Source organism: Rhinolophus sinicus, linkage group LG05, assembly GCF_036562045.2.
Source record: "Rhinolophus sinicus isolate RSC01 linkage group LG05, ASM3656204v1, whole genome shotgun sequence".
NCBI classification, from domain to species: Eukaryota; Metazoa; Chordata; class Mammalia; order Chiroptera; family Rhinolophidae; genus Rhinolophus; species Rhinolophus sinicus.
Window position 1 is genome coordinate 179,900,421 of NC_133755.1, and position 15,219 is coordinate 179,915,639.

The following is a 15,219-nucleotide window of genomic DNA, read 5'->3' on the forward strand; positions in this document are numbered from 1 at the left end:
TCTGACTAATTTTAGCTCTTTAGACTCCTTGAGGTAATTTTTTAAGTGTGGGCTCCTGAAATCAAAAGTTTGAGAACAGCTCCATTGGAGGATTTTGAACAGAGGAGTGACATATTGCTTGGGTTTTAACAGGCTAACTCTGGAGAATACAGAATAGACTGACAGGGCCACTGGTGGAAGCCGGGAGACCAATTAGGGTATTTCAGTTAGTTTAAGTTTAGGTGAGAAAGATCGTAGCTAGAACTAGTGTCGGTGTTGAGGTGGTGAGAAGTGGAATTCTCATGTATTTTGAAAGGTAAGTACACAGTATTTACTGGTGTGTTGGGTGTTACATGTGAGAGAATGGGGACTTGCCATTTTCTGAGATCAGGAGGAACAATTTTGGGGGACAGATAAGGAGTTTGGTTTTGTCAGTGTCAAGGTGACATGTTGAGAAGGCAATTGGATACAGGCATTTGGAGTTAGGGAGAGTTGGTCTGGAATGTCCTCGACCAGGGTTTTTGCTGGATTGTTCTGATAATATTTTTGTATGACAGCAATTAGTTTCCATTCTAATAAGTTAAACTTTTATGATCTCAAAAGGAATGCTGTGTTCTGCATTTTACAACTCATTAAAATTGCTTTCCGAGAATATAGCTTTGATAGTAGAATGTCCACTTTAAGAGGCAGTAAGACATAGTAGATGTAGTGCTGCCAGTATAACCTTAAGTTTTCTGCATCTAGTTCTTTCTAACGTAAACCGGCTTTGGCTTAATTAAAGGGGATCGTATTGTTAACCATATTAAAATAATGTTTTCAGTACCAATCATGTTGATACCTGAGGATACTGTATGTGTTGCTCTTGTTACAAAAATGGAAGGTTTATTTTCTAATTTAATCTTGATGCTTGCTGTAAAGGACCTTTTAGAATATTATATATGATAGATTGTCTGTTACGGCTTTAAAAACTCCTTAGGTTTTTTATAGTTTGAGGGATTTCTCTTGTATAAAGGCTGCTGTAGCATCTGTGAATGTCATTTGACATTCATTTACTTTTGTTTCTGAAATTAAGGTGATACTCAAGTATGTGGTGCGTGATTACAGATCTTAGGTTTATCTTCCCTTGAGCTTAGGTAGAATTGGGAATACAATTGAAAAGGATAATTAAAAATCAAAGAAATTGTTACCTAGGAAAAGCAACCCACCCCTCTCCCTACACAGACATAATTCCTTCAAAATTTTGGGAAGTTATGTTTCATTTTCATTCTGATTTACTGAATTTCTTTTAAAGTCCTAAGGGATTTGGAGCTTGAAGAGGGTAAAATGCATAGGGACAGATGTATCCCCTCCTCACTTCCCCAAACACAAGTGTGCAGAGCACTGTTACGTTAGGATTTGGTGCTTCACAAGCATATCATTTAAATCCTGGTACCTGGGAATTTAAGACATTCTGGAATGTATAATCCTGACAGTACAAGAACCAACTGTATGTGGTTCTCAGTTGGTCCTTGGGTACATACAGTTCTTTCCTGTGAGATATTGATATAGAGGGGGCACAAAAATGGGGTTCTCGGGGAAGAAAAAGAAGGTGCACAGACTCCTAATTGATAGAATTCTAGAGCAGGAGGAAACCATAAATGTGATCTGGTCTAACTTCATTTTACAGAAGAGGAAACTGAGACCCAGAGGGTTAATTTGAAAGCCACACAGCTAAATCTTTCAGGAAATCATGAGTAAAATCCAGGTTGTGTAAGCTCAAGGCCAATCCTTTTTCCTTACTATGTAGGGAATTAGAGAGATTTGCTTTCTACAGAAAGGTTATTGTTTATGGATTGTAGTCTTTTCTCCATGTTCTTAGGGTGGGTTTGAATAAAGTACGTGTGCTGTTTAAGCAATATCTGTTAAAGATCATTTTGAATTATTTTGATTATTCTGAGTGTTTTTGAGATGCTCGGTTTTGTTGGTTAGCAGGTGTTTTTCTTTTTTCCACTAGAAAAGTAGTAAGACATTTGCATGGTTTTCATTCGCTTCTACAACTATTCCCCACCTCACCCCTCACCCACTACCCCTCAGCAGTTAAATAACTCCGAAGGCCAAAAGCAAAAGCTTTTATTTCAATTTTTTATTTTGAAATAAATTTAGGCTTAGAGAAAAATAGAAAAAAGAGTATAGAGGTTAATGTTAACTCATATAACCATACTATAATTATGGGAACCGGGACATTAACATTGATACAATGTTAACTAATTTGCAGATATCATTCTTATTTCACCAGTTTTCCTACTTATGTCCAGGATCCAATGCAAGATTCCGTATTACATTTACTGGTGATGTCCCTTTAGTTTCTTCCAATCTGTGACTGTCACATTCTTTCATGACACTTTTGATATGTTTGAGGATTACTGGGAGGTGATTTTGTATTCTAAATTTGGGTTTGTCTCATGATTTTTCATGGTCAGATTGAGGCCAGATCAGGTGAGTAGGGAGGGTGTTCCAATACAGGTATTTGTTGACTGGCTAAAAACGCCCTCATAGACAGTGCCGTGTGAGCTGGTGCATTGTGGTGATGCAAGAGCCATGAATTGTCTTGCATTTTTTGGCAAGAAAACCAGAGAAATACTGTCAGGACATTCATTCTCAGTGCATACTAGTGGTATATGTCTTACTGGTTGGTAATGTTAGCATTGGTCACCTGGTTAAGGTCATATCTGTCAGGTTTCTTCACAATAGTCTCTCTTTTCCTTTGTTATTAATTAATGTCTTGTGGGGAGATACTCTGAAACTGTACAGATATCTTGTTTCTCATACTTTGGCTCACTAATTTTGCATTCATTGAGTGGTTCTTGCCTGCAGTAATTATTACTGTGGAGGTTTTCTATTGGTGATTTTCTATATCCATCTTTCCTTCTATATTTATTAACTGGAATTTTGTCAGGAAGATTTTGTCCCTTCTCTCTCATGTATTTATCAATTATTTATATCATGGTGGTCTCAAGGATTATAATCCATTACTATCATTATGTTATAAGTAAGAACTTCTAAGAAACGTATTTTTGAGAAGTTAATACACTGACATGATTAAAAATTCAGAGGCCTATATGAGAGTACTGTGTTTCGCCGAAAATAAGACCTAGCCGGACAGTCAGCTTTAATGTGTCTTTTGGAATAAAAAGTAATATAAGACCCAGTCTTATATTATAGTAAAGCATTTTACTATAATATAAGACCGGGTATAATATAATATAATATAATATAGTATAATATAATACCGGGTTTTATATTAATTTTTGCTCCAAAAGACACATTAGAACTGATGGTCCGGCTAGGTCTTTTTTTCGGCGAAACACAGTACATCTTTAAAAAAAAAATGTTTTTCAATTACAGTTGGCACCGAGTACAATATTATATTAGTTTCAGGTATATAACATATCGGTTAGACATTATATAACTTACTAAGTGATCACCCCAGTAAGGCTAGTACCCATCTGATCCCACGCATAGTTCTTACAATATGATTGACTATATTCCCCATGCAGTACTTTACATCCCCATGACTGTTTTTAGAACTGGCAGTATGTACTTCTTAATCCCTTCACCTTTTTCACCATTTCCCCTACCCCCTCCCATCTGGCAACCACCAGTTTGTTCTCTGTATCTGTGACATGGTTTCTGTTTTGGTTTGTTCATTTATTTTGTTTTTCAGATTGCACATATAAGTAAAATCGTATGGTATTTGTCTTTCTCTGTCTTCTCTTAGTGTAATACCCTCTCAGACCATCCACATTGTTGCAAATGGATATTCTGTTTTATGGCTGAGTAATATTCCGTTATATATACACAAGGTCTGACAATTAAGTTCACAAACTCATCCTAGAAAAAGTGCTACATACCTCATTGCTGAATATCACTACGAATGTCACCTTACAAGTACTCCCCTTGGGAAGCTATGCACCTATGCCAGTGCCTAGTGCACCCTTCAAAGCAATTTTAGAACTCTCTTTCTGGAATGGCCATCAGAGCTGTTGTCATCTTACCCTTGATGTCCTGAATGTCTTCAAAATGTCTTCCTTTCAATATTTCCTTTATCTTCGGGTAAAGAAAGAAGTCTTTGGGGGCCAGATCAAGTGAGTAGGGAGGGTGTTCCAATACAGTTATTTGTTTCCTGGCTAAAAACTCCCCCACAGACAGTGCCGTGTGAGCTGGTGCATTGTCGTGATGCAAGAGCCATGAATTGTTGGTGAAAAGTTCAGGTCATTTTCCTCTAACTTTTTCACGCAGCCTTTTCAGCACTTCCAAAGAGTAAACTTGTTTAACCGTTTGTCCAGTTGGTACAAATTCATAATGAATAATCCCTCAGATATCAAAAAAAGGTTAGCAGCATCATTTTGACTCTTGATTTGGACTGATGGAACCTTTTTGGTCGTGGAGAATTGGCTGACTTCCATTGTGTACTTTGACACTTTGTTTCTGGGTCATATTGGTACACCCATGTTTCATCACCAGTGATAACACGGCCCAAAACATCGTCTTGCCTCTCCAAAAGGTCGTGGCAAACTTCGACTCTCCTTTGCTTTTTGTTCATGGGTGAGCTCCTTCGGACCATTTTTGCACACATCTTTCTCATGCCAAGATTTTCCTTTTTCTCTTTCAATGTTTACTTGGCCTGCTGTGCTTCTCACAGTCAGTCGACAATTTTGATGCTCAATTCGATGAATTTTTGCAATGTTTTCATCAGTTCTGCTTGTTACTGGCCGCCCTGACCTCTCTTCATTAGTGACACATTCTCTCTCCTCAGAAAAAAACATTTAATCCATTTGTACACTGCCGTTTTCTTCATGGCATTATCCCCATAAGCTTGGACTAACATGTCCCCGATTTCACTTCCACTCGTGCCAAGTGTAACAAGAAATTTCATGTTTCTTCGTTGCTCTAATTCAAGCTCAGACAGTCTCACGATGGCACACAAAAACACGCAACAATAATGAACACCACTCAGCAAGACACCGCCACACATCAACGCGAACACAGCTGTGAGACACTGATGTCCCAAGGTTATGAAACCTTCCCAAGCTGTTTGTACAGTGCTGCCAATGTAAGCACATAGGGGCAAGTTCGCGGACTCAGTTGTCAGACCTCGTATGTACAGCATCATCTTTATCCATTCGTGTATTGCTGGACATACGTTGCTTCCATATCTTGGCTACTGTAAATAATGCTGCAGTGAACATAGGGATGCATATATCTTTTTGAATTAATGTTTTGGATTTCTTTGGATAAATGAGACATGGAATTACTGGGTCATAAGGTTGTTCTATTTTTAATTTTTTGAGGTATTGTATCTTTTTTTTTTTTACTTCTATGTGTCTAAAAATATACATACTTAATACAAATGGGATCATATAATAAACTCTTTTTTCTGCTTTGAAATAGTCTTCAGGAAGCTGCAGCTAGTATTAAATACTGACACAAAACAGCTGCTGAGAACAACCATGGGAATAAGATGGACATTTTATGAGACTTGCTGTTTCATATTTTTTATGTGAAATGTATGAATGTGTCAATTTTGCAGTTGTTAATTTTGGCAATTTGAAGGAGGGCTATTTGTCGGATTTAATTTTGTAGTTTTTCTTTTCGTGCTTCTAGTTCTGAAGTACAAATACAATTCAACCCCAAAAATAAGGTCCCATTTAGAAAATTGATACCATTTTTATTTTTATTTTTATTTTTGCCACTTGCAAAGCAGTTACCTGAAAATTAAATCAGGTTCAGTTTATTCAGTTGTATAGTAAATATTCTCTAGTAACCTGCTTTTTAATGCATTTGCTTTCTGTACCGTGTGGACATGGCTTTTAAAAATGAGCACAGTGAAGTTATATTATTCTGTGGGTTTTACTCCACTCAAAATATCTTTAAAACTTGCCTGCATTAGGTAAAAACTCTGAATTAGGGTTTCTTTTAACAGAAGAGATCTTTGTTGACTAAGGGTACATGACAGCCACCTCTTTATGTAGTGGCTAGAAATACACTCCTTATATTATTGTTTTAAGATTTAGTGAGTATCATGTAAATAGAGACTACTAATTTGTTAAGTAAGACATAAAATTATTAAAATCTTACTTTGCCGTTTGTATTAGTGTGCCGGTTTAGTGTCCAGCCAGAAATATTTTGCGATAGTGAGGAAATAAGAGCCCATATAAACTTCAGTTGAAATGATGAGAGCTGTCATTTTAACTTGACTTATATTTTATACTATGTACATCAAAGCATATATATTTTTATAAAGAGTTGGCTCTTACTTTACTGCATAAATTAATGGAAAATGAAATTTAAAAAAATGAAGGAATAATGGTTGATTGATACTATAATCTTTCATTTCTGTGTTTTAGCTCTAGCTATACTATAGTGATAAGGTAATTTTTTTGATGGATTTAAGGTTAAAATGCAAAGAAAAAGCAGATAGATGCCCAAATGAAATATAATATCTATAACATAAGAACAGCCGGTTGAGCAATTGGAATTAGCTACCATAACACTTGAGTGAACAGTATGTTTTGTGTGAACATTTTTTTCAGTGTTTTAAACAGTCTTTTAATTTGAGTTGTTACAAATCATGAAAATAATACTTTCATGTATTTTATGTTTATATCATTAATAGTTTTATGTTTTCTAGTAAGCTAGTAAATATTTTGAATATTTCCTAATTTTTATTTTCTTGGTTTAAATTTGTTCAAAAAATTCTACACCAGAATGTAAAATAGAGATGTGTTTTATTATTTTATCTAGTCTTCCAGCATTGCAGTATCTGTCTTGGGAAATGACAACTTAATTTCATAATTTAGATTTCTCACTCTGTATTTTTCTGTTCTCTAGTATTTCTTCATGTTCTTAATTCTGACATTCTGCTTTTCCATGGAGTGATTGGTTTGTTAATCCAATCGTTCAAATTTTAAAAGAATGCACAATTTTAAGGTGGCAAAGAGTGGGATGCACATACAGTAGTTCAGATACATGAAAAGAGTTTTGGTGATGGAAAAGCCAAAGGTAGAAATGAGCTGAGACTTTTGAAATGTAAGAATGATCTAAAATAAACCTGTTACATAAATTCATAGTTTGGTGAATTAAAGGGAAGGGAAAAGGCTTAAGGCAGATGATGTAATTAATATTAACAGGTCACATAAAACAGAACTGAACTGTACAGTGACTATTTTTTCCTCTTCTCTTAGGACCAGAATTTACTAACTGGTAATTGAGCTGTAGTTTGGAAAAGGAAAAACAAATCAAGATAATTTAAGCAGAGAAATACGAGGAAATAGTAGTGTAACTGAAAGAAACTTTTAGGCCTAAGCAAAAATAGTTTTCAGGATATTGAAATTTGAAAAAATGTAATAACTGAATAATGAGTTCAAGAAAACATAGAAAATTGGGGAAGCCTGAATATTGGAAAAGTGAGTACTTCCCCGAACTAAAAAATTTGTATTCTAAATTTGATGGCACAACCTGTAGGGTTCCAAAACAGATTATTTCCTGTTTAAACTGATAGCTCCAGTGGGAGGCTCAGGTCCTAGTGTAGCTTGAGATTTCATTACACAGTTGATAAGGTGTGCTAGTATTTTATTATCCAGGCTAGACACGTGTGTGCTGTGTGAAATTGCGGTTGGATCCTTGACTCATACAATAGTCAAATCTAAAGAGTGTCAACTGATAGATGAACAGAAGTCTGAAGGAATATGTCCAGTAGAAAACAACCATGAAAAAATTTTGAGCTGTCTACCAGTGTGTGAAGAAGCAGTTGTGGCTGAGGCTTAGTACCACCCTGATGGCAGCAGTACGATGCACTTCCCGAAGGAGTAAAGGTGCTCCTACACATAGGAGTACTGTGGGAGGTACAGTGTTAGGACTGGGGGTACACAGCCCTAGGCAGTCTGCTGCCCCAGCATGTTGGAAGGATGTGTGCGGAGCAGGTGTTCCATTTGAAAGGACATAGACTACTGGGGTGTGTCTAGATGAGTGGGAGGGTACAAAACCATGTCATTATATAGTTTAAAGAGGAGGACGCTTAGATATTACAGAACTTTTCAAGTATTTGTAGGGCTGTCATATGAAAGGGGCATTTGACCTATTTTTGTGAACTGTGGAATGTTGAGTAAGGGAAGTGGGGGAAATTTTAGGAAAGATTTTGGTTCAGTGAAATAAATTTGTGATATTTAAGAACTTCAAGATGTTTAAAACAAATTGTCTTGATCTTGGATATTTTTGGAGTGTTGTAGTGGGAATTACCCTACTAGGTGATTAAATAAATGGTTCTGAACTGTTGGTTCTCTGAACCACTACTGTAGGTTGATGAAAGTAATGTGGAGATGAGGGAACATTTGAGCATTCTCATGTAATGTTTGATACAGCAAAATAATTACATGAAACATACTATAGTTATGAAGCATGGTGGGGTGACATAAATGAACACCTGTGAACCTACCAGCTACAAAGGAACTAGGGTATCACCCATACCCATGATGACATGCTTCTGTAGTGTTTGGGCTGTGATTATAGCAACTTGATATCAACATTAACAAAAGCTCTGATTGCCAGGACTGAACAGAATGAAAAGCTTTGGAGACAGAACTTTTTAAAACATGGAGGAAAAGAATAAATGGAGTCCTTGCATACTGAGGTTGGAAACCAGTGGATTCAGTTGAGACACTCAGTAAGCAACCTCTAATTATATGAGGTGCAGGCACAGAAAGGTTAAGTAAGAAACTTGTCTAAAATCACACGAGCAGTTACTGTTAGAACTGGAACCAAAACTTGTTCTAACTTGAGTGTTGTAAATAACATGCCAAGAAGTGCTAACAATTTCCTGGCTAGAAAGTTGCTGGTGATACAGGGTCGTACTCCGCTGGTTAGACTCCGCAGTGAATTAGATTGTAAATGCCTTGAGAATTAGAACTGTCTTAGCCATTTCTTGTTCCCATATGTACTGTCTTGTATATAATTTGTGTTCTAATAGTAAATTGAGTGGTATTTCTTAAAGACTGAAAGAAACATGGTAGAAAGACTTTTTTATCTTAAGAAAAGTGGGATTTATAATTGTATGATTTGTACTTTGCTTTATATACTCCCTGTCATTAGAAAACAGCAGTTTCTTTCCTCTTGACTTCTTTCTTGACCAAATACCTGTAGTGGAGTTGATGACTCCTGCTTTTGTGCTACCACTGTGTCTATACCCTTACTTTCCTTAGGTATCTATTTGTATATATACCTTCTATATTGGACCATGTTGAGAGCTGCAGTTATGACTTGTTTAACTTGAATGCCCTGGACCCTGGCTCATTCCTCCCTTCATTCACCCCCCACCCCATCTACCCAGTCCACCAAGTAGTAATTGAGGACCCACTGTGTTCCAGGGATGACTTTAGGAGCTGGGGAGACAGAGGAACAGATTGTCATGGAACTTTCAGTTGTTAATCAGAATCACACCAATGTTTATAGAAATACAACTTAAGTTGTAAATGTATCTTTTCTTCCATTATATCATCTAGTTGGATATGTGAAGCGTGTTGGTTTTTTGTGTATTTATGTTTTTTATTTTTTTAATCTAGTCGTCTGAATTTTCTTATTTATAATTGATTTTCTAGGTCTTTTTTTTTTTTAAGTTTGATAAAATTCTTTACCTAGAAAAATCATTATTTTTCCCTTCAAAGACTATTCCTATGGTTACTGATAGATTTTAAAATATTGAACTAGTTTTGCATTCGTAGTATAAATTCCACTTTGTTTTGGTGCATTATTCTTTTAATATGCTGGTGGAACCTCTTCATTTAGGATGTTTGCATCTATATTTATAAGCAAATTTTATCTATAGTTTCGTTCTATGTTATTATCAGGTTGCTGTTTCAGTGTTTATTAACTTCATAACAAGAATTGGGCAGTTTCTGAAGAGGAGATTTAAATGTAATAATATTGAAAGTGCTTTTATATAGAGACCGGGACTAAAGGATAAATGTGTATTTAATTATATTAACATTTTCTAATTCCCTTTGGTTAATTACTTGCTGTAATTACATAAATTATGTAAACAATCTTTTATGTTTAAATTATTACTTGGTTGCTGAAAACTTGATTTGAGAATTGCTATCTTATGCTAATTTAAGATAAACATTAATTTGATACTGGACATCTTTAGAAAAGATTTCATTATGAAACTAGAAGTTTAAAAAGCTTAAAGAATGAGGTCTTGTTTTTGTAATGTAGTTAAATCCCCAAGGTATGTTCTTTTGATTTTAAAAAAAAATTATTTACTATTCAGAAATAAACATTTGGTTATCTTTGACAAACAAATTGTTATTTAAGAGAGAAAATGTTATAAAATGAATATTGCCATCATTGAAGCAGAAAATGTATGAGAGGATAGTATTTTCACTGATTAAGACTTTGTAACTGTGTAAGAACACCTTTAATGATGCCTTTTTGTCGCATTGGGTTTTATTTAACTGAAAGTGATTTAAATAACTAGTTAAGAAAATTCAAGTGTGCATTCACATTTGATAGTTCTTTAAAAGCAATAGATTGAAATTCCATGATTGGAAGGCATACAAATACATTTTAAAAATGAAAGGCATTATGTTTTTAAATACTAATGGGCACAAACTTTTTCCGCAAGGAGGACATAATCTACAGCATGGAGAGATGGTTACAGAGACATCAGCTAATTTAATAATGATAGCCCTTATTAGTGTGTTCCAGCGGGCAGGAGGGTATCATCTAGCACATTGTAGAAGCTTAAAGAATTCTTGAAAGAATTAATCAATTTCTTGGTACAGAACTTGATTCATTAAAATAGATTTCTTGTACTTTTTTTTTTTTTTTGAGAAGTATGTTTATACCTGGGATGTCATAATAGTTTTTTTTAAAGGTCATTGACTAGGTATCTCATCTTTCTTTCTTATATTTTATTCATTAACTTAATGTAGTGTAATTTCCATTTACCATCACCAATGGCTTAGCGGTCAATTCCAAGATACCCTTCTTTTGCTCTTTCCTGTACCTTTGTGGTGTTTGACACCGTTGATCTCCCTGTCCTTGAATCTGTCATTTCTTAGCTGCTTTGATACCTCTTCCCTTCCTCTCCTATCTATTGCCATTTCTTCTTGGTTTGAATCTTGTTTTCCTCACCCCTTAAATGCTGCTTTTCCTAAGGTTCATTCAGTCCTTCGCCCTCCCTATACTCTCTTTAAGACACCTCTTTAGTCCTAAAGCTTTATCCACTGTATTTGAGTATCAAACTCAGACTTCTGCTGAACTGAACATCTGTGCGTTTGTCGGGCATCCCTGTTAGTTCTGAAGTAGAAGACAGCCTTTGGTGTTAGTTGTGATACTTACTTACTGAAGCTGTCATTGGAATGACTGGCCTCATTTAGGCGTGGAGAAATTAGATAAAATGACAGATCTGTATCATAGTGGATAAGAGCTTGGGCTCTGAGGTTAGTTATAATAAATTATAATATTTGGTATATAAATTTGATTTCTGATAGAAATTAATTGCAGCTATAGTCCTGTTAAACATAGAATTAATTCAGAGAATGATAGAATAGGTCAACAGTTCTTTACTTCTTTGAGTTTTAACACTTTATGAATGAAATCCTCCCCTACCCTCTTTTTTGTTTTCCTGGACTAGCAAGACTGTCTTCGTCTAACACATTTACAATTTTTACTTTTAACAGAAATTAGCAGAGTACGGAAAGACATGTACAATGACACGTTAAATGGCAGTACAGAGAAAAGGAGCGCAGAGCTGCCTGACGCTGTGGGACCTATTGTTCAGTTACAAGAGAAACTTTATGTGCCTGTAAAAGAGTACCCAGACGTAAGTATATACTATTGTTTTATTCAATATTTTCTCTGCTTTACGTACTTTGGGAAGAGATATATCTGGTAGTGAATACTTAAGCGTTGTCAGCTGTTTTTTTAAAAAAATTCATGTGAGGGCTAGAGATGTGAATAATTTGGCATGGATATCTTCAAAAATTGTCTAAATATGTTTCCATTTGAATGCTGCTATGTCACTTTTTGAAATGCACATGGTAAAGACTTAGTATTAGATTCCAAACCGAGGCGACAGTTACATAAAGAGCTTTGGGCTGAATGTTGGAGAACACCAAGGACCACTCTTAGCTCACCTTGGGCCTGACCTCAAAGAAGCCATTGCCGGGCCCTCTCATCTTTCAGTCACATGAATGGTTGGCCGATGTGGCAGTTAAGATGCCTTTAGCTCTAAAATTTCTGTGATAACCACTGTTTGTCATTTATGTTTTGTTCATCTTACTCTCTTGCTCAACTAGCCTGTATTAGCATTTTGTTGCGAATAGCCTCCTTGTCCTATGCCAGTTAATTTATAAATAGCTCCAAACTCTTTGCCTTTTATTGCAAAGCCTTACATGATACGGTCCTTTCTGTCTCTCGGAGCTCACCGTAAATGATTCCCCTCTTCCTCAATACACTGTGTAGTCACATGGACTCTTAGAACAAGTCAGGTCTGCTCCCAGCCTGCGGACCTTCGTGTTAGCTGTCCACTGATCCCTACGGGCTGACTTCTGCTTGTCATTAAAGTTTCAGCTTCGGGTACTTCAGAGAGGCTTTCCCTGACCATGTGATCTAAAAGCAATCTGGTTACTCGTTGTTTCATGTAAGGCTCTTTATCTCTCAGCAGTAGCATTTGTTATCTGATATTTTTCTTATTTATTTGTTTATTTTTCTTTCTCTTCCCAACAAAATATAAGCTACTTAAAACAAGAACCTGTTTTTGTTATTAATTGCTATATTGCAGGTGTGCATAGTATTGGACGTACTAGGCGTCCACTGCATATTAATAAATAAAGGCAAATTGCTGGCTTTTCGCTAGGTTTCAGAGGACTTTTCTGAAAGCAAATACAAGAAAGAGTCGGTACTGTAAGGTCAGAAAAAGGTGCTGTGTGCTCTAAGATTCAGTGATTGTGTGAACAGTATACTAATCTGGAGAAGGGAAATCAATGTCTTAAATTGGAGTAATGGGGAAAAGCTTTGATATTTCACAAGGTGCATTTCCAGTACAATTTTCTATAAATTGAATACATTTACTGTTTTTATAAGTTGTTTTTGGTTGCAAATATACAAACAGTTCTTGGTAACATGAGCAAAGAAAGAATTTGTTGGAAGATAATTGGGTGTAGTACAGGGATTAAAGACCGGCCTGAGGGCAGCCATGAGAACCTCAGTAGTGGTTTGGACCTTCTGTTGAGATCCCTGCTCTTAACGTAATCTGGCATCAGCGTCTCCCAGACCCTGTCGTCAAACTTCAGAGTCTTAGGAGAGAGACTGTGTTTTGGACCAATCTGCCATGTGTAAGGGACCTGATTTTAGCTAGCATATAACCTGGGTGTGACCACTGAGGGCCTTCCCTGGGTATCAGGACGATTCCTAGAGATGCGCAGCTGTCCTAATGGAGTCCACTGTTGTTTGGTGTTTCCACATCTCCTAAAGGGTGTCAGCCTTCTCATCTGCTTTTGTGAACTATAGAGGATAAAGTTGCAGCACGAGTCATGAACATAGAATACTTAAGATAAGACCTTGTTAGAGAATGTAACCTTCATCTTCCTGGTCCTCAGTCTTCTTTTAAAAAAGAATACAATTGTCTAGGTCTGTGGTTCTTAAAATGTGGTCCCAGCACCTCCAGTTCCCACACCTACTGGGAACTGAAGGTTCCAGCGCCCCCCACCCCCCACTAGCTGAATCAGCCACTTCCAGGGGCTCGGCCCAGCGCTCTGCCTGCCAGGCCCATAGATGTTCTGATGCAGCGCGAGTGCAAGATCACTGTTCATTTTATATCATTAGAATAAGCCAGGCAGACTGTGAACTAAACATCTCTGCTTTTGTGGAGCAGGCATTGCAGTGGCAGAGACAGACAATAAGCAAAAGAATATTTACTTTAGGTGCCGCCAGTGCTATGGAAAAAAATAAAGTGGGATTAGCACAAAAATAGTGACTATGTTTATAGTCAAGAAATCTCTTACAAATGAAGGGAATGAAGAGACATGAACGGAGTGATGGGAAGGAGGGCATGAACGTCCTCTGGGGGAAGGACATTGCAGGCAGAGTGAACGGCCATTGCAGTGACTTTGGCCTGAGCATGCTCGGGAAGGGTGGTAGACGTGAGATTAGAGAGCGAGCAGAGGGGCCATATCATGTAGGGGCTGTGGGCCCCCAGAGGGATTGCAGATATTGCTGTGAAGGAGATGGGGAGATGTTCAGATGTTGTGAGCCAAGGAGTGACGTGAGCTCAGTAGGGTTTTAATAGATTCATTCTGCCCGCTGTGTGGAGGAAGGCTGTCGGGCAGTGGTGGCAGCAAGGAGGCCAGCTGGGGAACACGGGAGGAGCTTGAACAAGAGGACTTAGAAATGCTTGGCTCCTACATGGGATTTGCTGAGTCGCTAATAGGGTGTGAGGGAAAGTCAGGAGTAGCTCAAAGGTTTTGGTCAGTTGGAGTAATGGAATCCTAAAAGACAGAATCCTGAAGACTGAGGGAAGGCTAGATTAGAGAGTTGGGGGTTCAGCAGTTCTGATGTAGAGGTGTTGAGTTTGAAGTCAGACATCCAGTGTAGGCGTGTCAACCAGGCAGGTGGGCATATGAGTTCTGCACTCTTGGCACCCAAAAATAACAAAGCTATTTAAATGACAAATTTAGTTATAATTCATAAGAGGATAAAAATTGACATAAAACTATTTTGGTCCTCCAGATAGTTTTTTTCATACCTTGATTTTAAATTTGTTAAAATAATTTAAGTTTGGTAAAATTGAGATCTGCACAGATTTTTTGAGTTTTTCTTCTTGGAGGTTAATTCATACCAAGTGAGTAGTACTGTTTACTGGTGTATATTAGGAGCTTTATCTCAGCTTTTAAAAAATTAAATAGTATTAAATAAAACAGGGGAGTCTGTCAGATTTTGGATGTATGGGAAAAGATTTGTTTCAGAATTATGAATTAAATATTGGCCAAAATGAAATAAATTATTTTTTATTTTCTTCAGTTTATGTATCTTAGAGGTCATTACAAATGCTTCTTTCCCACCTTCTACCCCACATTTGTGTGTAAGCTTGACTTTGTGAGTGAGCTCATCCCACTTGACTTAAAAATTTTATTATTCAAGTTATGATTAAAGCTTTTATTATTTACGTTTCAAAGGGGCCGTGTAATGTAGTGGTGACAAGTG

The 15,219-nt window shown here is 36.7% G+C and overlaps 1 protein-coding gene across 10 annotated transcripts in view; it reads left to right on the plus strand.

The window, feature by feature from the left end:
- Positions 1–15,219, plus strand: part of QKI (QKI, KH domain containing RNA binding) — a 151,026-nt gene that overhangs the window by 29,036 nt on the left and 106,771 nt on the right. For all 10 annotated transcript variants that reach the window (XR_012496815.1, XM_074333801.1, XM_074333802.1 and 7 more), the window contains exon 2: positions 11,697–11,839. Coding sequence is in view for 9 of the 10 variants with exons in the window: in XM_074333801.1 (XP_074189902.1) it covers positions 11,697–11,839 (143 nt within the window). In the remaining variant the exon portion in view is untranslated. The remainder of the gene's footprint in view (positions 1–11,696; positions 11,840–15,219) is intronic.